This window comes from Pelecanus crispus, chromosome 3 (genome assembly GCF_030463565.1).
Source record: "Pelecanus crispus isolate bPelCri1 chromosome 3, bPelCri1.pri, whole genome shotgun sequence".
Classification (NCBI taxonomy): domain Eukaryota; kingdom Metazoa; phylum Chordata; class Aves; order Pelecaniformes; family Pelecanidae; genus Pelecanus; species Pelecanus crispus.
This window is the reverse complement of record NC_134645.1, coordinates 20,355,424-20,379,472: the sequence shown is the minus strand read 5'-3', so window position 1 is coordinate 20,379,472 and position 24,049 is coordinate 20,355,424. Positions and strand designations below refer to the sequence as shown.

The 24,049-nt window shown below is 41.2% G+C and overlaps 1 protein-coding gene across 1 annotated transcript in view; it reads left to right on the top strand.

Annotated features, from left to right (window-relative positions):
• Positions 1 to 6,561: 6,561 nt before the first annotated feature.
• Positions 6,562 to 24,049, top strand: part of ERO1B (endoplasmic reticulum oxidoreductase 1 beta) — a 30,945-nt gene continuing 13,457 nt past the window's right edge. Inside the window, exons 1-5 of the mRNA XM_075707121.1 lie at positions 6,562 to 6,669; positions 11,392 to 11,511; positions 17,242 to 17,325; positions 17,716 to 17,757; positions 23,584 to 23,666. Of these exons, the coding sequence (XP_075563236.1) occupies positions 6,562 to 6,669; positions 11,392 to 11,511; positions 17,242 to 17,325; positions 17,716 to 17,757; positions 23,584 to 23,666 (437 nt within the window). The remainder of the gene's footprint in view (positions 6,670 to 11,391; positions 11,512 to 17,241; positions 17,326 to 17,715; positions 17,758 to 23,583; positions 23,667 to 24,049) is intronic.

Here is a 24,049-nt window from a genome sequence, read left to right as displayed (position 1 = left end):
AACTTTTTTTCTTCAGTCTTCACTGTCAACCTCTCTCCTCACCCCTCCCGAGTCTGTGGACCGCAAGATGGGGACCAGGGGGGTAAAGCCCCTCCCACTGTAAGGGAAGATCATGTTCGAGACCACCTGAGGAACCTGAATGTACACAAGTCTGTGGGACCTGATGAGATGCATCCCAGAGTCCTGAGGGAATTGGCTGATGTAGTTGCCAGGCCACTCTCCATGATATTTGAAAAGTCATGGCAGTCAGGTGAAGTCCCTGGGGACTGGAAAAAGGGGAATGTTGTGCCCATTTTTAAAAAGGGAAGAAAGGAGGACCCTGGGAACTACCAACCTGTCAGCCTCACCTCTGTGCCTGGGAAGATCATGGAACAGATCCTCCTAGAAGCTATGCTCAAGCACATGGAGGACAGGGAGGTGATTCGAGACAGCCAGCACGGATTCACCAAGGGCAAGTCCTGCCTGACCAACCTAGTGGCTTTCTATGAAGGAGTGACTGCATCAGTGGACAAGGGAAAAGCAATGGATGTCATCTACTTGGACTTCTGTAAAGCATTCGACACGGTCCCCTACAACATCCTTCTCTCTAAATTGGGGAGATATGGATATGATCAGTGGACTGTTTGATGGATAAGGAATTGGCTGGATGGTCGCATCCAGCGGGTAGTGGTCAATGGCTCAATGTCTAAATGGAGACTGGTGACAAGTGGGGTCCCTCAGAGGTCCGTACTGGGACCAGTGCAGTTTAACATCTTCATCAATGACATAGATAGTGGGATCAAGTGCACCTTCAGCAAGTTAGCAGACAACACCAAGCTGAGTGGTGCAGTTGACACGTCAGAAGGACGAGATGTCATCCAAAGGGACCTGGACAAGCTGGAGAGGTGGGCCTCTGTGAACTTCATGAGGTTCAACAAGGCCAAGTGCAAGGTCCTGCACCTGGGACGGGGCAACCCCCAATATCAATACAGGCTGGGGGATGAAGGGATTGAGAGCAGCCCTGTGGAGAAGGACTTGGGGGTACTGTGGGGTGAAAAGCTGGATATGAGCCGGCAATGTGCGCTTGCAGCCCAGAAGGCCAACCGAATCCTGGGCTGCATCAAAAGAAGCGTGGCCAGCAGGTCGAGGGAGGTGATTCTGCCCCTCTGCTCTGCTCTGGTGAGACCTCACCTGGAGTACTGTGTCCAGCTTTGGGGCCCTCAGCACAAGAAGGACATGGACCTGCTGGAGCGGGTCCAGAGGAGGGCCACAAAAATGATCCGAGGGCTGGAGCACCTCTCCTACAAGGACAGGCTGAGAAAGCTGGGGTTGTTCAGGCTGGAGAAGAGAAGGCTGTGAGGAGACCTTATTACAGCCTTTCAGTACTTAAAGAGGGCCTATAGGAAGGATGGGGACAATCTTTTTAGCAAAGCCTGCTGTGACGGGACAAGGAATAATGGATTTAAACTCAAGAAGAATAGATTTAGACTAGACATTAGAAAGAATTTTTTTACAATGAGGGTGGTCAAGCACTGGAACAGGTTGCCCAGAGAGGTGGTAGAGGCCCCATCCCTGGCAACATTCAAGATCAGGTTGGATGGGGCTCTCAGCAACCTGATCTAGTTAAAGCTGTCCCTGCTCACTGCAGGGGGGTTGGTCTAGATGACCTCTAAAGGTCCCTTCCAACCCAAAGCATTCTATGGTTCTATGATTCTAAAACAGTGGATTAACTTTCTAATCAAATTTCTATACTTAAATACAATCTATATCTTATCTTGCTGTAACCCTGCAAGCTGCTACATTCACTGTAACTAATGATAACGTGAAGAGTTCAGGATTTTGTAAATTTCCATTCAAATAGAGAATTAATATTTTCAAATACTTCTTACAAATCAAGTCTACACATGCCTCTTCTCACCCCTTTCCTGGCCTCGTCAAAAAACCAGTAATCTTTGATGAGGACAGACTTTTCCCAAAGATCTGCAAACTATCTGGTAAGACATAGCCAGTTACTTTATTGTTTGAAATAGCAATTAACCCACAGTCTCGAGGGGTTTCCCTGCCTTCTGAGTGCAAGGCTGCAGATGAAACCTTTCTCCTGCCATGGACAATAAATTCCTGTCCAGCAAAATATTACTGCTATCTCCCCGCAAAAAGATATAAAACCTTTTTCTAACTGATCCTCTACAGCTTTTCCCCATGGAAATAAAGAATTTCTGTTCCAGATCACAAATGCCACTAACACAGTGGAACACTAATCTTCCCCTCCCTGACGGGGGTTGCTAATAGTCACAGTAACTGTGGGCCTGTCAGTATTGCATGGCAACCTCAGTTATTCTTCCTCACTCATTTGCTTTATACATTTCAAACATCTTTATTTAAGGAAGTTCATATTGAGTAAAATACTTCTGTTTCAACGTAAGCTTTTCACCTCTAATGTATTTCAGTAGAGTTAGGAAATACCTCCCTGCATTTTATTTCCCAGATATCCTATAGATAGCTTTCAACTGTCAGCAACTGACAGTGTGTTGCTAGGCCGGTTCTTTAAAATTCTGAGACCGTTTTGGAGTAGGAAGAATTAACCAGCAGCTAAAAAGTTAGAACTACTTTCTTTGCCAATAATTATACCGGTTTGTTCTTTTACAGTTGTACAGGAATGTCACAATTTTGACATTCATTTGACAGAAACAACATTATATGGAGAAAATACAAGAAATGACACACACCTAGCCCATCTTACGTAAGCCTGGGGATAATTTGTTTGCCTTACAGGACTGCATGATATGGGAATGTTCCCACCACTCTGGGAGCTGTGTTCTGTCCAAGTCAAACATGCACCACAGAAACAGTAAAACCTTGCTTTCTCTAGATTGACATACTGAAACTGAGCCTAATATGATTGATTTCAGGCTGCAGCTTATCCCTCTGCAGGGGCATTAGCAGAGTCCCTCTGCCTGCCTGCTTATTTCCACAAAATGTGTAATAATTTACATGAGATCTCTGCCTCATGATCAGATTTGTCGAAAGATAAGCACACAAAGTGCAAGTGCATAAATCTTGGGGTTTTTTTTAGAACAAGATTACTTGTATTCATCTGCACCTGCTATATTCAGAAGTTTGACAGCGTTAGTAGACTCATTTCTTTGTTAGCATTCCTTCATCAAAAACGATAGGTACTACAGGAATGACAGTAAGACTCCAGAGATTACTTTCCTCCTGTACTCTTGATTCAGACCATGCAGTCATACACTACACAGTGCAGTTTGTTAACATTCAACTATAACACACACAGGAAACATGGGAACGAGGATACAGGTTTATAGCTAAGATTTGTAGTTAATTTTTCACCACCTACAAAAACTTTTGAAAAAAATGTACTGCCCCTTTGTACTTTGCTATTCTTTATTTTTACTGCATTCTATCTTCCTTTCTCCTCTTTTTCCTCATATTCATTGTGAAGATATTGCTGTACGAAATGTTTATATTAAAAATGTTCCTTTTTTTCACTATACTGAATTTGACCTATTGTTTTGCCATTTACAGGCCACAGTCTTGACATTTCTTGTTTATCTAGACATCCATGGGTACTTTTCAAAAGTTATTTGCAACAGTTGCCTCAGACTCAAGCATATCTTGTGGTTTTAAGGCAGATATCAGTAGGTGAGAACAGGATGGCACTGAAGCATGACTTGCAAGGAAACATAATAACTTGCATCAGGCCTCAGGACAGCTGGATAAAACAGGGTCTGGGGCACACAAGTTCTTCAGTTGTAGCAGGCCTGATAGACCGCAGAACTCACGTGTTCCAGTACTTCTCTGGTTTTTGCAGTTACATCAGGTGGTTCACTAAAAGTTCTCACCCACAGCTTTGCCTTGCTGTATTGTCAAATCTTCATAACTAGGCTACCACAAGAGTTCCATTGCTCAACAGGCACTGCAGTCCCACTGCTGCTGTTTGCCAGACTTAAACAGAAGTTTGTGACGTATTGATTCCTCCAGTTTACTCTCCTAAGTTTAGAAAGGACTCATTCAAATGTTAATTTGGAAAAATAAATAAAGGTAAAACTTTCAAGGGCAAAAAATTTCCAGAAATCCACGTTTCAGGTTACTGAAATCTAGTTCATGAACTTGGCAAAACAGCTAGGATTTACCAAGCTTCTCCTAACGTGACAGGTGAAGCTACCCTGTTTTGCCCGTTCGTTCACTTAAATTGGTCCATAATAATTTCTAAGATACCTTTTTACATGGTTGATGACCACAGATCATGATTTCTGTGTACAATCAGAGTGCATAAACTCAATTCTGGTAAATAAGAGCTAACTAAAAAGCACCGATGGAGCTAATACATGAAAAGTAGCAGCCTACTGCCTGTACTCCAGAGAGGAAAGGAAGGAGCAATTACATCATCTCTCTGGGACCAAACTATAAAACTACTACCTACTCCATTTCATGGTCTCTGCAATTCATAGCTATCAATCCTTCATCTTTTCAAGCCAATTTTAGCAATGCAAAATCTGTGACATACTGGCACTTAAGCACGAATATGATGGAAAACTAATTTGAATTAATTTTTAAGTAAATAACAATGGCCAATCTAAGAACTTTTAAGCTCTCTGAAATAGCTTCCTCAACCTTAAAGCTTGTCTCCACACTCCAGTAAAGGAGTATTTTCCTCTAACTGAAAGGGTATAAGAAGAACCTGTGTTAGCAGATGGATTGAAGATAAAATCCTTATTCCAGCAACCCTGCACATGAAATCAGTGCAACGCTCATGTTTTCCAACAGGAATATGAATTTTTGCAATGCTGGAAGTGAATTACATATGTATATTTAACCATTGGGAGCAAAAGATTGTTTCTGCGCTATTATGGTTTTGGTTTCTTCTTTTTTTAAAGATTTTGAAAGGAACTGAAAAGCAGCAGCAATAACAGTCTTAGACCAGTTCCAATAGCTATTGGCAAAGCACAGCTAGACACATTCAACTGATGTCACACCGTAACTTTCAACCTCTCAAGCGCCAGCCACTCTACCTAAGGGGGCAGTAAAAAATTCATAAATAATAAAATGAAACTAGGTGTAGCTAAACTGACCTAACAGCAAGCAGCCACTGGAAGGGATGGTCCTACCCTCTCTTATTGCTACCAGGATACGCACCCTTGCCTCTTCGCCTGGATCAGGTTGAGTGATGAAGCAGACACACAGCTGGCTGCTCTGGCAGAAAATTATCCCTAGGGGGGGGGAAAAAAAAAAATCGCTCAAGTAGCTGAATTGATTTAACATGCACCTTTAGGACTGCTAGCTTAGATGCATGGGATAGGGAACCTGAAATAGGACTGCCTCTTTCCACACAACTCAGTACTTCATAATCTTAGCTGTAGTGAGAAACCACATCTTGAAAGCACCTTCTTCCCCTCTTGTAGGCTTCAATTTGCTACACAGTAGCCTATGCTTCCACTGAAAAAAAAAGTGTGTGCGGGGGGTGTGTGTGTGTGTGTTTACAACTGAAAAAACGAATTAGAAAAAGCCAGCGGATGGAGAGTTTATTGCTTTTCCATTAACTTTCAGCCTTGCTCTCAAAGGGAACAGGTAAGAGACTCAGACAAGGCAAAGCTGTATTTATTTCCTGCCTCCCCGCACCTGTTGCTGTTAAAAAAAAATATAAATTATGCGAGCCCACCTTTATCTAAATAGCGTCTCACACAAGAAGTTGTGCCCAGAGAAAAGGGCAGTTTAACCCCAAAGAAAAAAGCCGCTTCTAAGCACCCAACACGATTCACCTCTGGGGCACCTCCCAGCACTTCGCAGCAGCAGGAAGACGAGAAGTCTCTAGAAGCACTTTCTGCCTCTGCGAACACCCGCCCGAAGGCTGGACGCGGGCGCCCGGCAAAACACCGGGCATTTCAACCCCCCGGCGGCGGCCCCCTCCCGCCCGAAGGCGCGGGGGGGGCAGGACGGGGTGCGGGGAACCTGCGGGGTGCGCTGCTGCTGCCTGACGCGACCGCGCAGGGACAGCGCGGCCCCAGCCGTGAGGACGCCCCGGGGGCCCCCCCGGCGGCCTCCGCCGCCCCCGCCCCGCTCCTCGCCTCCCCTCGCGCGTCAGCGCGCGCGGGCCCGGCGCGCTCCGCCCACCCAGCAGCCGCTTGTTTTGGAGGCGCGCGTGGTCCTCTCCGATTGGGCCTCCGCGCCGCGCTCCCGCCCCAGGCGCGGGCTGCGCGCGCGCGGACTACAGTTCCCGGGATGCCGCGCGGCCGGCGGCGGTGGCGGTTACGCGAGAGGCGCGGGTGCGCGCGCGCGCGCGTCGGTGCTGTGGCGGCGGCGGCGGCGGCGGCGGCGGCGGCAACGGCAGCGGCAACGGCAGCAGCAGCAGCGCGCGGGCAGGCTGAGGGTGAGCGCGGCGCCCCCGCCCGACGGCTCCCGCCGCAGGCAGGAGCGGCCGCGCCGGGAGGAGAGGCTGCCACCGCCGCCGCCCCTCGGTCGGTCCGTCCGTCTCCTTCCTGTGGCGGCGGGTGCTGCGCGACGGGGTGAGGGCCGCCCTCCCCCGTCAGCCGCGGCGGGCGGAGCGGCGGCGGCAGCAGCGGCAGCATGAGCGGCGGCGGCGGCGGCGGTGCCGTCCGGAGCACGGTGGCGAGGGCACGGCCGGCAGCGCGGCTGCTGGCGGTGCTCAGCTGCGTCCTGACAGCGGAGGCCCAGGTGGGAGCCAGCGGCGGACGGGACGATGCGGCTGGGTCCCCTCACGGCGGGGTGAGGGACGGATGGAAGAGAGCGTGGCCGGGCAGGGCTGCCCCCGCGGCCGTGGGCAGGGCTGCGGACCCCCCCGAGGGGAGGGAGAGCAGAGGTCCTTCTGCGGCGGTGAGGGCGCTTCGGAGGGGCGTGAGGGAGAGGGCAGCTTCGGGCCGCGGTCTTGTGCAGCCTCCCCGGCGGGGAAGCCTGGCGATCCCTCGCTGGAGTCTCTAGCCCACGTCCTTCCTATGTGGTCCCCCGCGGCTGCCACTTGGTGGGCTCCAGCCCCGGGCCGGGCGGCTGGGTGCCTCCCGAACGCGGGGCCCCCGCTGCGGCCGGGGGAGCAGTGGTTGGACCTGGGGAGCGCTGGCGGTGCCTTATGCAACGGTCCGGCTGCACAGGGCAGTTGTTTAATCCAGGCAGCGCTGCTGGCTGCGGGGCGTTGTGTTGAGGAGCCCTGGGCTTGATCATGCCCTGGGCTTTAGCCAGAAACTTTGGTGTCCTTACGAAGTCGGTGATAAGCTATATGTTCGAAGGGTAATATCGTATGCCTGGGCTTGGCTTGTGCTTAGGTCGTGTCTGTTTGCCCCCATTACAGAGAAGGATGAGAATGCACCTTCCTTCTGTAAGCTGCCTTCACGGCTTCAGAAGGACAAGTGCCCGTAGTTGGGAGTTTGCTATTCAGCAGCAGCATGACCGCGACTGAACTGATAGCTGGTGTCAAGTAGGGAAAGATTTCAGCTGGGCCAAAGACATGAGAGTGAGATTATATGGAAATATGATGTCCACGTGGAGCGAAGTTTGCCTTCTGTAATTGATTATTATTTTTCTTATTTTCTGAATTTCTGCTTGCATAACATGCTATATTGTAAGTGACCATCCAAGGCAGTGAGTAGAGTAGCCTAGCATAAGTAGCTTTTATTGCATTTTTTTGTTGTTGTTGTAAGTTGAGGTTTTCTCAGGTTTAAAATTCCCTTATTTTAGTAGCTATTTCAGCGTAACTAAATGCTAATTGAATTGGGAGTCTTAAAGAAGCCATTAACAAACTGGCATGGTTTTCTTATGGTGCTTGGCAGAGAGATTGGTTGTTGCTATTTCAAAAAATTGTTAGCATATTGTATTCAGAGTTTAAATACCTCGAGTTTGACTTGCGTAGAGAAAAGATAAGCTAGCCATTAGTTCTTTGAGTCGTTACCTGTAGCTTTTCTCTTAGCCTGCAGCTATGGCAAAGTAAAACATTAAGGAACAAAACAAGGTGTCCCAGGTGGTCTTCTAATTGTTGAAGCAATTAAAGTACAACAAGCTGATAACACTAATAAGGTTGTTTGTATGAATAGACTGCTTGTTAGTATATGCATTTATTCAGTTTTTTCTTAATGTTGAAGTGCTGAATACATTTCTCTTCCCAGGTTTCATAAGAAGAAATTGATGCAGGTTGGACGTTGACCTTTTCTTTTGAAAGGTTGATTTATCTTGGCAAAGATAAGTTAGAAGTTTAACATCTCCAGTATAGCTCTGATATCTGTACAAGAACTAAAGTAGGTTTGACAATACATGGAAATCCTTTGATGAGCGTATTGGAAATACAGAAGTAGCAGCAACTATTCAATGACAGACAATTTCTTGAACGCAAATTACAGTAGGCTAATGCTTTTAGAGTTCCATCATAGAATTCAAAGTAATTAACAGATGAAAAGAAAGCTTGATACTTGGCTGTTGTAAGAAAAGTTGTCATAACTTACAGTACAGTTTGGCTCTGTATTTGTGGACTAAGTTGACTACTATAGTTCAATTAAAAAAAGGCAAAATACCAATTGTATGAATAGCAAAGTAGGTCTTGCAATACGTAATTTTAGCTGTGTAATACACTGTTCTTGTTTTGATGTCTCCAGTTTGAAAAAGAATTCACTGGAAAATCCAGATGTCAACAAAAATGAAACAATTTTCTGCATGTTCTTAGAGCGTTCCATCATTATGCAAGTGAGAGCACTGAAGACTACACCTGGACTAATAAAAAAACTCTAAGTGGGGTACTTGAAGCCTGTGTTGCTGTTGTATTAGCGTGCTATGAACTGACTCCACTGACGTGCAGTATTGGTGTTTCATATGTGCTGTCAAACCATTTTATAAATTGTGGTTTGGTACAGATATAGCACAGTTTAATTTTAGAGCATGCCTTCCAGGGAAGCGTTGATTTTGCTATTTTATGTATACAGGGAGCTAATTGTTCCAGTTTTGAAAAAGTTGAGAGAAAGAAATGGAGAATTTTGTTTGCTTGCTCTTGTTACTCTAAATTAATTTTTCTCTTAATAATTTCTTAGACTGGTTCTAGTTTTTGGGGAGGGTTTACTTCTGAAACCTCATAATGCCTCGTAATGTTTTAAGTAAACTGTACTGCATTCTGAAAGGTGTTCGGAGAATTGAGATTTTATCAGAGACAAAGGTGTGACAGCCATTAGTTTGCCATCTTAGTTGAATAAAAAGACTGCAGCTTTTTATTTTTTCCACGGGGATTTGACACTGAGTGTAATTACTGCATGTTTATTTAGAACATTTTCCCCTGAAAAAGCATTTTCAGTTTTGCATAGATGGTAAAAATATTTTTGTAAGCAGTGGATAGCTCCATGAGCTGGTCATCAAAATAGTTTCCTATTCCTTATCTTCTGAGTCCAAAGAAAATTCCTCAGATCTTTCCTACTGCTTTCAGCTTAATAAATTATTGCTCTTCACGTAAGGTTTATCCTGTTTATACAGTTTAATAATATTTGAGCAAAATGTTCTGAGTTATTTTTTTGCCTTTTTATATTATAATGAAATGTACTGCTGTTTGTTTGGTGGTATGGTGTTACCTGTAAAGACTGCAAAATTAATTTCTGCCTATGTGTGACCGATAAGAAAATTTGAAATTTTATTTCTGTAAGTATCAATAATAACAAGTTTCGTCTTCTGACTTTGAAGTTGGCAGTCATGTGGGCTGTGAACTTTCTTGGCTTTGTGAAAAACATGTAATTGTACGTAGGCTCCTTCATAGCTGTTTGCCCAGGTTTGAAGTTACGTAACGGTAACAAGGGAAGCATAACAGGATGGAAGACTTTGAGTAAAGTAACTTCCCTTAAATGGGTTTTACTTCATTGCCATATCTGCTCTGCAGAATTGTGACAGCCCATTTAGTACCTCAGGAAAAGTAGGATCTACATAAGGTGAATTTTCTACTTAAATGCTTTATTGCCATACCCTCACCTCTTTATTCTCATAAGGGGTTGGGGGAAATCCATTCTCCAGGCCTCCTTCATGCTTCATAAAGGAGCAGAAGCCTACAATTTGGTTTCTAGTGTCTCTTTTACATCAAGCTTGGTTATATAAGGGTATCTGTTCTGTAAAGCAGTGGAGTTATTTATCATGCATAAAACAGATTAGATGATTTTATAATCTCATCTATGTGAAATCTGTGGAGAAAAAAAAAGCCACAAAACCTTTTTAGTCTCCTTTTGCACATAACCTTTTAACAGTTAGAAGTTCTTCTAAGCCCATGCAAGATAGAAGATGTGTGGGCTTTCCTATTTTATACGCTTTCTAGGCCATCATGTATGTTGATGAATTTCCTGTCTGGCTGAAGAACAGTAGTAGTAAACAGCAGTGTTTGGTTCCATTCCCTTAGTTATGGTCTGAAGCCTTCAAATTTAGGTTTGAAAGGCCTTTCCAACATGTTTGTAGTTGTTTAAGAAGCTATGCTTAGGGGCAGTTAGTTTAGATTTAATGAAATTTATCATACAAAAGTTCATAGAATGACACTTTCAAGTGTTTCCACCTTTCACTAAGACACTGTCAGGGTCCCAGCAAAAGTGTTACCCTAGCTTAGTCTACTAAGTTAGCTGGGCCTGTCCTCTCTGCTACTTGCACAGTCCCGCCTTCCTCTACTGTGCTGGCAGTAGCGCTTCTGCACTTGTGTGCACTCCTTTTCATAGGGATGGTCTTAAGCTAGTGCAATACCTTGAACCAGCTTGCTCTCCTGGCACAAGAAAAGGGATGGGACGTGGAAAGTTCAGACTTACTTTCACAATAGATTTACAGCCTTGCAATATAGGTGCCTGCACCTCGTTTTCCTAGTATTTATTTGTAGAATTTAAGTGTGAAGTTACTAACTTCTTGGACACAAAAGTACCGATTCCCCTTTCTCCCGTGCCTCTAAAGAAACTAGCTGGAGTGTTCTTACGCTTTGAGAAGAATTATAAAAATAAGATGACAATGCATGATTGTGGGGTTTTTTAAGCAGTTCAACTAATGAGCGTTTGGTAGGGAAATACTTGGTATGCAGCTCTGATGTGCTGATATACCATGTGTTCGTAGTTTGGAAAATATTACTGCTTACTCTGCAGAAAGTTCTGTATGTTGAATCTGTCAAGATATTTCAGGGCTGAAAGTGTTAATCTGACTAACATTGATTCAACATTGCATTTGGAGGTGGACTTAAGCTCAGAAAAAGTGCTAAGGTCTGTTAGTTTCTAATTCTGAGTGTGTAAGGTATATTGGAGAATATTTTAATGATGAGAAATAAATTAATTGCTATGGAACTGCATTTCTCTAGTATTTCTTTTGACTGACATCTTTTTCTCTTTAGAGGATATTCCTGTAGTTAATATGGCATTTCTGGATTAAAAATAATTTTTTATGTGTTTTCTTGTTTTTAAATAGCTCACGGGGGTCCTAGATGATTGTTTATGTGACATAGAAAGCATTGATGACTTCAATACTTTCAAGATCTTCCCCAAAATACAGAAACTGCAAGAACGTGATTACTTCAGATATTACAAGGTACAATTAGAGTGGTATTTTCCTGAATAATTATTTAAATTTAAATCCAGAAAATATAGGGAGGATTACATATCAAATCAACTTGTCTATATTAAGTTGTCTTTTAGAAGCTCCCAGCTCTTTAATTTGGTTGTAGCAGGTTTTCAGTCCCTGACAGTTATGTTGGTAATAAGTCATGTTTGCTGTGTTAATCCTGGAGTCAGTAACAGTAAATCATGACTGCTTTCATTCAACTGATAAGTGGTAATTTTAAAGGCAGTATCTTTGTACTGCTGCATCTAGAAAAGGATTGTCTATTAGCAACTTTCTGACAGCGTGCAGTACTTGTCTTCTAAGAAATGTGCGTAATTTGAAATGGAAACATTGCAATGATTTCCTTTTCTTGTACGTTGCTGTCTTAGCTCTGATTTTAGTGTTTGCTATCTAGAGAACCGTTATTCCTTTGAAAAATAGGTAAAAATATTCAATTTTCAAGTGGTATGTAATCACTTTTTTATGACTTTAAACATTTTTTTCTCCGTATTAGAATCTGATGAACGAAATAAGACTTTGAAGCCTGATACTTGAGATATGCTTAACTTGAGAATGAGGTTGCATTTTGACTGAGCTAATCAGATGGTTGCTTGCCACTGGAAAAAGGAGGTTACACCCCTTTAGGGCAGACTGTCCTGCCCCTTCCCTACTTTTAGCTCTTGGGCTTGTCTGACTGTGCATTAAGCCATCACATCTCTTTAACCTGGTAGATTTTTAGTTTGGATGTTTGGGTTTGGTTGGGGTTTTTGGAGAGTTTTTTGTTTTGTTTTGTTTTGTTTTTTTCCCAGGGTGTAGCAAGGTATCTAGCTGATGTGGAATCAGACAAGTATTAAACTCAGGCAAGATGGGGTTATGAATGTGAGGAAGGAGAAAAAAAGCAGTAGAATATTCCCTTTCTAGTCTGAGCAAGCAGTAATGTGTAACTTCACCCTGAATCTCTTCCTGCTACATGATATAGTTCTAACTGCACTTTTCAGGAGAAACAAGGTATGTGCAATTTCAGTGATAATACATCACGTAGTAGTGATAATTAGATTCTTCAGAGGCAACAGAAAGATACAAAACAAAATATTTGAAGAGGAGCAGCAACAGGTATACAAGGTTTTGTACAACAGTAATTTCATCCTGCAAATTTAGAGCTAATCTTCACTTCAACAGCAGTTCTGCAGATCATACTTTAATGTGTGTTGCAATTTTTCATACTGATCTTCCTAACAGATGTGCAATTATAATGGCCAGTGTGCAGTGCCACCCATCACCACACATTATTTAGTACTTCCAGTTGTGACAGGGAAGAATTTGTGTTGAACAAATAAACTGAATAAGTAAGAACGTTTTTCACCCTTTCCCCTCTGAATAAGCAACAGAGGCTTTTTTTTATGTGCCTGCACAGAATCAGGGAAGTACTATTAAGCACATAAATGGATGTGGAAATTGTGAGGGTAGGCAATGATCATCTAGGTCAACTATAGTGTAGCTAAATACTGAAGAAGCACAGGGGGAGTACACTTGTTCTGGGAGTGAAAACACTCCTACTCTGAAGTAATTTAATTTGTAATTGGAATTTGGATCGTGAACTTTTCCCATTGTGTTCAACAGCCATAAAAGACCTCAAACTTTAATGTACAATACTGAATGGACTAGCTAGTTTCATTTAAAGCCCAAAGAAAACTTTCTTATTAAAGCCTTGCTGAAATTGTGCTAGGTGGTTTCTAGATAGTTAGTGGAACACTTCTCAATGAAAGAAATAAAGGAAAAAGAATTTTGTCTCTGTATAGTTTTATACATCAAAACACACAAACTATGGAAGCCTCATGATAAGGAGTCTAACTTTTAATCTGTGACAAGTATTGAATAATACTTTAAATGATAATAATGAAATCTAATACTTCAGACCTTAAAGAAAGTAGAACGATGTTCTATGTAGTCAGTGCATGATTGGTATTGATTAAAGTACAAGTGCTATACAACCTGTCCTGGTTTCAGCTGGGATAGAGTTAATTTTCTTCCTAGTAGCTGGCATAGTGCTGTGTTTTGGATTTCGGATGAGAATAATGTTGGTAACACACTGATGGTTTAGTTGTTGCTAAGTACTGCTTATGCTAGTCAAGGACTTCTCAGCTTCCCATGCTCTGCCAGGTGCACAAGAAGCTGGGAGGGGGCACAGCCAGGACAGCTGACCCAAACTGACCAAAGGGCTATTCCATACCATATGATGTCATGCTCAGTATATAAACTGGGGGGAGCTGGCCGGGGGGCAGTGATCGCTGCTTGGGGACTGGTGGGTATCGGTCAGTGGGTGGTGAGCAATTGCATTGTGCATTGCTTGCTTTGTATATTGTTATTACTATTATTATTATATTGTTATTATTACTACTACTATTTTACTTTATTTCAATTATTAAACTGTTCTTATCTCAACCCAGGAGTTTTCTCACTCTTACTCCTCCAATTCTCTGCCCCATCCCACCAGGGCAGGGGGAGTGAGTGAGTGGCTGCATGGTGCTTGGTTGCTGGCTGGGGTTAAACCACGACACCCACTCAGTTTGTCTCTTAAGTGTATGTGCGTGCTGGTGTTTAGTGCTCTTGAATCATTCTGGGACTAGTATATCTTGATTTGCAGGTGTTCTTTGTGAATTAATCTGCAGTTTAGACAGCAGTATTCTTTTATTTACAGTGTTCCTCTGTGTGAGAACAGCAACTGCCTAGTTACTTGTATCTTCATGAGTGTGTTAGCATTTATTATTGTTAGAGTTTACTTTGAAGAAGGTTGTAGTCTGACTATGTTAGCTGGTCTTTTTTTTTTTTGGTAGAAGTTGGTGGGCTGGGCATGTTTTAGATAATAGGTCTTATTGTGAAGGTGATGTAAAATGTAACACTTTTTTGTGCTTTATTTAAAAAAGGAAGATGAGTGAACAAGTACAAAAAATTCTAAAATTTTACATATTTTGTCCTAGGGATGGTGTTTGTGGATTGAATAGGAAATGGGGGGGGGAGGGGGATGACACCTAAAATCTCTGCTTTTAATGTATCTGTGCTAGCATGGCTTGAACTGTAACTAGAAGATAGTTGTCATAGCTCCTAAGAAGTCGTACCATCTGCTTATTGTCTTGTTAGGGGTTTTTTTGACTGAGGAATCTCTTCAATATTTTAAAGCTGAATTTATAATTCCCAGTCATGCTGAATAAGTACATTGAAATGGAATCCTGGAAAACAGTCTTTCATTTAGATGTTATATAGCAGTTAACTTTGTGTGCGTGTTTTGAAAATGCAGAAAGAACTTTCTGAAGGCTTGGTAGAGGAATTTAGTATAATAAAGGGCAGTTGAGCAAGTCAAACATTAAGTTTTGCTCTTTGGGGATCTTTTGTGGTATTGACAGAACATTTGAAGAGGGAATTCTTTTTGTTTTGCTTTAATTTGGGTACATAGTGCCAGAGAACAATTTATCCTTCAAGTATTAAAGGTTGTTTCTTTATTTCTGGTATATAATTTTGACAGCCAAGAAAAATCAAAACTAAGAGAATAGACTGGAGGGAGAGTAAAATCTGGAAATCTGGCTATAATTCATTTCAGATTCTTCATATTGTGCCTGCTTTGTATCAGAGGCATAATGATCTTGTTTTCCTTATGCTTAGTATATTATGTATAATGCTGGGGAAAAAAATTGAATTGGATTTTTTTTTTCCCCTGAGGCTCTGGTTTGACATTTCAGTAAATGTAGCCATTGGGCTTCTATTACTGTATTCCCCAAAAAACCAGGCCACCTAAACCAAATCACTGGTCCAGTATAAATATGCGCTGCCAGTTAAATGTGTTCAAAGCGTAAAGGTTTTTTTAATGGAGTAAGTGTTCAAGATGGCGCAGTGATTTCAGTTTTCCTCCAAATTAAAAGATTGAGTAGTGTGTTTCATCATAGCAGGAATCCTTCAGGTACCACATGCAGTGGACTCCAAGTTCATCAGAGCATGGGATTTATTGTTTGTTCAGTTGCCAGTTCTTTGCCTAAGGGGCTGCTCTGGCACTACTGTACTAGTTGTTTAAGCTTTGTTTCCTGGCTATGTTTCTCCTTATGTAAAGTGAAAGTATAGAGTATAAATTACATGAATTAGAAAAATGTTCCTACATGTAAGGAGAAAACATGTTTTTCTGAAGACTAAATTGATGAAGTGTTTAGTCTCAATCTTTTAACCTATTAGGTATAGCAAGAATACCGTTCTTTCTAGTGTGTGACTATTAATTTACTGTACAGCTTGTATATATTTTTTTCCAGAAGCTAGCATAAGGATTAGTTTTCTGACTTAAGATTTATAGATTTAAATAATCTTTATAAGCACCTTTATATTTCTTAAATTTTTGTGTTGAAACTGCTGTAGGGCCTGATGCCATCCTTGGGGTATTAGGCTTAATTTTACAGTGTGTTTTATAGCACTCTTGCTGTGTCTGACTACAGAATCAAATTCAATATCTGCAGCATTTTCAAATAAGAATGATACATCATATCATGCAAGATGTGGTTTGTTGGATATAAGTAGTGACTTCAGTTGAATATCGTCACGAATAGTATTGATCAACTGAAGAAAACGAGTACAAGCTGTGCTAAAGAAAAATGAAGTAAAAGAATAGAAGTAATTTTTTGTTTGTGTGGGTTTTTTTTTTTACTTTGAAAGTTTTAAAACCGACTTTTTATCTGGAAAGTAGTTGTTGCTACTGAGAATAAATGCTTTGTATTTTATTTGTAAAGTTAGATTTCAAAGATGGCATACTTTTGCCTTCTGCAGTGTTTCTGGTTGATCATGCAGGAAAACCCTTAGTCTGTAGTCTTCAGTTTAGGAGTGATGAGGTCAAAGTGGTTTCTATCACTAATCTTTGTTGGTATGTATAAGGCTAAGGTAAAGGAAAGCTGGGGTGTGGTGTGTTGTTTTTTTTTCCTTCACTGACTTTCACTTTGACCAACCAAGTGAAGCACAGTAAAGTGTTTGAATCTCTTGCTGTGTAGTATATACTAATATATGTGGTACTCCCTGCCTTTATTGTGCTATTTAGTGACAAATAGGAGCACTAATCATCACAGGATTTGCGGCTAATGTTTCTGAAGTGGTTTCTCTTCATTATTTATAATTGTGCTATATCAGCTCTCTAATTTGAGGCCATTATGATACTCATTCTTCCTTGACTAGCTATGATGTGTAGTAAAGATTGCCTGTTTTTATTCCTTGAAATCTGAAATCATCCAAGCACTTATTTGAATTAGTAAACTTGCGCACTAGTCTGTCCTCCATCAAATGTATTTTCTTGATCAATATAGTACAACTGATTCTAAGTACAACTGTTTGAGCTGCATATGTCTGGTTTGCCTTCTTTTTAGTAGTTTATTTACTGCTTTGAAGTTATGTTAGTGGTGAGAGATTTAATTTGTGCTTTAATATACTATGTGTTTGTGTCCACCGGAGACCATTATCACTAATAATTCCACTGCAGCAAGCTTCAGCTTATATACTCAGAGGGAGAATAATTAAAAGAAACCAACTGACTGACCAAACCCCCACAAAACACCCCAAACTTAAAGTACTGAATGTAACCCTTTTTTGTTGTATCATCCCCTTTAATTTGAAAGGATTTCCTGATACTGAGAGCTCTTTCTTTTAAAGTTGCCTTATGTAAATGTTGATTGTAAACTTTTGGGTTTGTATGTTTAGGTCAACCTGAAGAGACCATGCCCATTTTGGGCTGATGATGGCCATTGTTCTATCAAAGATTGTCATGTAGAGCCTTGTCCCGAGGTATGGATCAAATAATATAAAATAGAAAAAGGTTATTTGGTGTCAAAGTTTTCTGATTTGCAATGACTAATACTAATAATATTTACTAATGAGAACTTAAATTTAAATAGAGTGACAATAAAATTATTTTACATTTCAAAAGCAAAAATACAACCAAAGTATTTTAATGTCTTAGTCATTTTACCAATAAAATAACTTTAAAAATAAGTCTCTTCTAAACTCTAGCACTGTTTTGGGTATAACATGTTGAGAAGGTAAAGGAGCAAGTTAATTATTTAAATCCAAGTTTGCTTTGACCTCCGTAGGAATGATACTTAATTTGTAGGTTTTAAGCAAGCATAATCATTTCTATGAACAGTGTAAAAACTGTGGTTTATTTTTTGTTTTTAGAGCAAAATACCTGTTGGAATTAAGGCTGGGAACTCTAATAAGGTAAGTAGTAATTTATTTTCTAAGTTCTGATTTTTTTTTTTTTTTTTTAATCTTAACATTACAGTAGCGGTGTGACTTTTTATTACAAACCTTCAGCCTTGGCATAGTGATGAAATTGTTAACATAACTGATCAGTTCCTGTATGTGGCTTCAGATTTTTACTTTCCTGTATAATAGTGTTTCTGACATAGCTGGTACTGTCATGTCCTTCTGAGTCTGTCATAGCTTGAGAGCTGGTGCAGACTGAATCAATGAATGACCGGGAACAGCAGCACATGGCCACAGAATGCCTGATGCAAAATTCTTTCTTCATTTCTGAGTACAGGCCACCGTCTATAAAGCTATAGGCTAAGATGCACAGATGCAGTAGCAGTGCAGACTTCTGTAAGAATCATATATAACCACAACCTCTAATATTAAAAGAACCTGAATCATTACATGTAGTTTTGCCATGTCTAATCTTGAGCAGGTCATTAGTCTAAAGATAATTTGGTCATTATTCTAAAGACAATTTAGGCTAAAGTGGACAGTGCAAGCTTAGGTAGTCAGTCTGTGCTGTTGGCTTTTGCTTGCTTCTCTCCAAGCTGTCCTTCCTAGACGACCAGGTGATCTTAGCAAAGCCAAAAAAGTAAAGAGGGTATATACACCTAGAAAAGAGGTCAGAGCAGAAAGATAAACACCCCACCCCCAAATCCCAAACACAACACCCAAGAATAAGGATTTTAGCAGTTGATGGGATAATGGTGCCCAAATGAGAGCTCTTCCTGTTGAGTGCCTTGGCTGTGTTGGTAGACTCAAACTTACTCTTGCTTAACTATCATAACACTGTTCTCCCCAGTACTTTCCACGTCACTGGGCAGCCACAGTTGCTGCTTGTCTCACCTGAGTGTAGTTCACTGTATCATAAATGACCATTTGCCTTAGGTTTGGACTTTATGCCAAGAAAGATTACCAAACATAGCTGAGAGGAATACTTCATTGTGAATTGATGACTTCTGTGTCCTGCTGTCATGAACAGCGCAAGCAAGTCTGTCCAAGCTTTAGCTTGAGAGGAAATCTCGTCTCTTGTTTATACACATATTGTTAAGCTCGCTCTGAAATAAAGTCCACCTCCTCATTTAAAGGTTTCTGGTGATCAGAGAATAAACATCTTTTTCACTGACGTGACTTAAATGTCAGTCATTCACCGTTCCAGCACAAGCAGCAGTAGTTGTTCTGGGAAAACTTTGGCACTAGCTCTGGGCAGAAGGTCTTGAGTTTTATTTAGCTGGATAATCTGTTGCCAGTTCTCTTTTTCATTGACTCTGTTCTCTTCAAAGTTTGATTGTAGAGAAACTGACTCCTGGAATACCATAATGCTTCCTAAAGAGGCATTTTAAGACTTTAAAGACTGTTTTAGAAAGGAGTCTTCTAGTAGGCATTTGAGCTTCATGACTTACTAATCTTGAGAGCCTTAAGTAAGATGTTAATCATAGAATAGAATCATAGAATCGTTTAGGTTGGAAAAGACCTTTAAGATCATCCAGTCCAACCATCAACCTAATATTACCAAGTCCACACTAAACCAATTAAGTGTAGACTAGACTAAACCATGTCCCCAAGTGCCACATCTACCCGTTTTTTAAACACTTCCAGGGATGAGCACTCCACCACCTCTCTGGGCAGCCTGTTCCAATGCTTGACTACCCTTTCTGTGAAGAAATTTTCCCTAATATCCAATCTAAACCTCCCCTGATGCAGCTTGAGCCCATTTCCTCTTGTCCTATCGCTAACTACATGGGAGAAGAGACCAACACCCGCCTCACTACAACCTCCTTTCAGGTAGTTGTAGAGAGCGATAAGGTCTCCCCTCAGCCTCCTCTTTTCCAGGCTAAACAACCCCAGTTCCCTCAGCCGCTCCTCATAAGGCCTGTGCTCCAGACCCTTCACCAGCTTTGTTGCCCTTCTCTGGACACGCTCCAGCACCTCAATGTCCTTCTTGTAGTGAGGGGCCCAAAACTGGACACAGTATTCCAGGTGCGGCCTCACCAGCGCCGAGTACAGGGGCACAATCACCTCCCTGCTCCTGCTGGCCACACTATTCCTGATACAAGCCAGGATGCTCTTGGCCTTCTTGGCCACCTGGGCACACTGCTGGCTCATGTTCAGGCGGCTGTCAACCAGCACCCCCAGGTCCTTTTTGGCCAGGCAGCTTTCCAGCCACTCTTCCCCAAGCCTGTAGCGTTGCAAGGTGTTGTTGTGACCCAAGTGCAGGACCCAGCGCTTGGCCTTGTTGAACCTCATACAGTTGGCCTCGGCCCATCGGTCCAGCCTGTCCAGGTCCCTCTGCAGGGCCATCCTACCCTCCAGCAGATCAACACTCCTACCCAGCTTAGTGTCATCTGCAAACTTACTGAGGGTGCACTCAATCCCCTCACCCAGATCATTGATAAAGATATTAAACAAGGCTGGCCCCAAAACGGAGCCCTGGGGAACACCGCTCATGACTGGCCACCAACTGGACTTAACTCCATTCACCACTACTCTCTGGGCTCGGCCACTTCAACCAGTTTTTTACCCAGCGAAGAGTACGCCCATCCAAGCCATGAGCTGCCAGCTTCCCAAGGAGAATGCTATGGGAGACTGTGTTAAAGGCTTTGCTAAAGTCCAGGTAAATGACATCTACAGCCTTTCCCTCATCCACCAGGCGGGTCACCAGGTCATAAAAGGAGATCAGGTTGGTCAAGCAGGACCTGCCTTTCATGAACCCATGCTGGCTGGGCCTGATACCCTGGTTGACCTGCACTTGCCTGTTGAGTTCACTCAATAATAATAATGAATAGCCAAAGAGTATGCTGTTCTTAAGATGCTTCACATGAGCATGTTGAACTGGACTTCGGAAGTGAAAAATCAGCCACCTTTTGCTTTCACCACAACAAAGAAATTGGGTAGCTTCTTTGGGAAGCTATTGTTTGCTGGTGTATTTGCTGTAGTTGTTTTCTTTTTGTAGGTTGTTGCAACCAGCAACAGTACTGAAAGTTGGGCAATTCTGCATCTTTAATCTGTAGTAGAACAAGGACACTAATATCTGCTGCTTCTCTGTCAGAAAAAAAAAATATTTCTGCAGGAAAATTGTCATCAGGACTGACATATATCTCGCCTACACCATTTTCTTACTACTTAAGATTCAGTTAAAGATCTTTCTTGGAGCCAATTAAAAATTTACAATCTCATTTAATATCCCTTTTAAGGAAACATCAAATATCTTAGTATGAATGTTTTCTTTCAAGGACCATGCAAGTACTGTGCTATTAGCCTGTGCTTGGTCCATTTGGGAAAGTCCTGCATCTTGTGGATTATCCTTAAAGTGTTAGTTTAAAAAAAAAAACAAAACAAAACAAAAAACCAAACAGAAAAGTGTTTTTCCTCTGGGGAGATACATGTCCTGTTTCTGTCTTTCATCCTGATAGTGTCTGCCTTGGAAAGGTGAAAACAACCAAAGGCATCTTTTTAATAATGAGAGCTATATCTCTTGAGTAGATACACTCAGGGTAAAATTCTGTAGAGAGGTTTTCTGTGGTCTAAGTGCTTGGTTTCTGTGCAGTTTCCTATTGCCCTTCTCTTCTAATGTAGATGAGCTTGTAAACTTCTAGTTTTAGGCTATCGTGGGGGATTTTTTTTGTGTGCTGAACCATAGAGAGAACAGTTCTTCTTTTGAAAGCTCATCTAGCCATGAAGACCGGGGTTACACTTGCACACCTTCCCCACAGAGGTGCAGTTAGCAATAGAGGATCTCTTTAATTCTTAGCACCAACATAAGCTTTTTGAAATGGTGCTGGAGAGGCACAAAGGAGTTCCGCCTTCTATAGTCTTTTTTCATTTGAGTGGTGAACACATTTTGGGGGGCTAGACATGAAAGAACTGTCATGACAGCTGCTGTATTAATCTTTGAAGCAAGGGACAGGATGCAGTAACTCAAGGTTACAACATTTAACTTAATATTTTACTTCCTGCCCACCTCTTTTCTGTTTTCTTCCAGAAACTGCTCTTAGGAGATCCTGCTTTGGCAGGAACAGATCTAGTCCTGATCTAGTCAGTGGTCACAGAACACTGATCCGATAGCTGTTGCTGTTAAACACTGGAGAATAGTGAAGCCTGGAAACATGTTTTGAGACTTGAATGTTCATTCTGTTTGAAACCTTAAATTTAGGATTATATGCTTGCAGTAATTTTTTTTACTTCAGGGTAGGGATTGGTTTGCAACTCTAGACATGCAGAATGTTTACTTCAGCATCTCAGTATGTTATTTCATCAGCAGTATCTGTTTCATTCTAGGTCAGATCCATTCCTTGTTCAGATTTTTCCATTTAACATCCATATGATGCTAAAGAATGAGCCACCACACCTGGCAAATCCAAGAAAATTGAGTGAGAAGTTCCTTCTAGAGTAAATATTTGTTATGGGCAAGGCCCCTAACAAGGTTTAAATTATTTGGGTTTTTTAATCTTCTTCACTTCTTTGGTCTTCAGTAGGTTCTGCTATTTTTCTTTGTATTGATTCTGGCAAATGCATTTTTAAAGCAAGTCGTCTTGCTTACTCATCTGAACAGTTTTAATTAAATACTTTCTGTTTTGAGAAGTATTGTGGTATGTATTGTGGTGGTACTTTGCCTCTGGCATCTTGACCACAAGTCTGTCCTCAGAAATGAACTATTCTCTTTCTTTTAAAACTTATAAAATTATTATTGTTGTTTGCTATTTCTGAAGGGTTGACCAAAGCCTTTAGCTTATGTTTTTATTTTGAGCTGTTGTTGGATAGTAATCCTTCATGTCAATATGTATGTACCCTGAAGTGAAGGGAATCCAGCAGTTTAGCTTTATACAAGCTTTCAGTTACTTAACATTAAATCATTTACTGTATTTCTTAAGGACTGTGATAAGGTAGAAATCTGTGTAAATGTAAGGCTCAGTCTGCAAATGAAAACACACACACACACAAAAAAAAAATCCGGATGCAAAAACCCCCCAAAAGAGGAAATTTGGTTTGTTTATCTTTTAAGGGAGCACTGATACTATCTATTATGTTCCAGGACTGTTGGACGGATTTTTTTGAGCTTTAAGCTGACAGACTTAACAAATACCCTGCTGACAGAACCATGTTATTGTAGAATAGTGGAGTTTAATCTTTAATTCTTCCAATGTTTTCCTTAGAAGTATTCTAATAGTAAGTCTATTTTAGTGGATTACTTTTTAAAATATACTGTAGAATCAGAGTTCAGCTTACATACTTCAGTTCTGGCTTTAAAATAATCAAAATTTGAGTTCATCTTGAAAAGCCTGTCTTCCAGACGTGTGCACGCCTAAAGCATGCCAATGAATAGGATTAAATGAAACATGGGGAAAATGGCCAAAACTGATACATTTTGATACTGAAATGACCTGCGAAACATGGGGTATGATTATGCTTGCAAAATACATGGTATGTTTATAGGTGTAACACTGCTTGTCTTCCAAGGTCCTTTTACAAGAATGTAAATAAATATCTGAAACTCTTCAGAACTCCATTTAATTTAAACAAAAAAAAAAAAAGCAAAACAAACAAAATTGTGACATATTTAGTTGAATTTTCTGTGGTAGTTAAATCCACAGAGTGAAATTGGCCTGATGAAATTAAGTAAAGAAAAATAGAAATAAGAAATGTTCCAGAATTACTTACTGCTTCTAGAATCTGAGGATTTTCCCTGATACTAGTCAATTCACTGCTAAACCTAGAAATACCTTTCACAGCACCTGTTCTCAGAGAATTTGAAGTCATTCATTTGTATATTAAATATGAACTTTCTTACAGTATTCAAAAGCAGCAAATAATTCCAAAGAATTGGAAGACTGTGAGCAAGCTAACAAACTGGGAGCAGTTAACAGTACCTTAAGGTATGCTGTGATTTACAACAATAGTACAAAAATAGTAACAAAGGAGCATTTCGTCTGTCTTGTTTTTGCAATGTGCTGGTTTTTGTTCTTCATTCTTTCCATAGCCCATTAGAAAGTAAATGTCAAATGATGCAAGAACATCTGAAGGTAAAAGTGTTAAGTGATAACTAGACTTTCTTTTTTTAATTTAAAAAAACCCACTTCGTTATTATTTGAAAGATGTATCTTACAGCATCAAGAGTCAGAGGAAACGTGCAAATAAACCCTCCTTTTTTCTGCTTTTTACCAGTATCAGTCTTTGTTCTTGATGACTGTGCTGGATTAAGGGATTCTGTCCTGCTCTGTCCCTCTGTTACACTGATGTGCCTGTTTGTGATCATTCA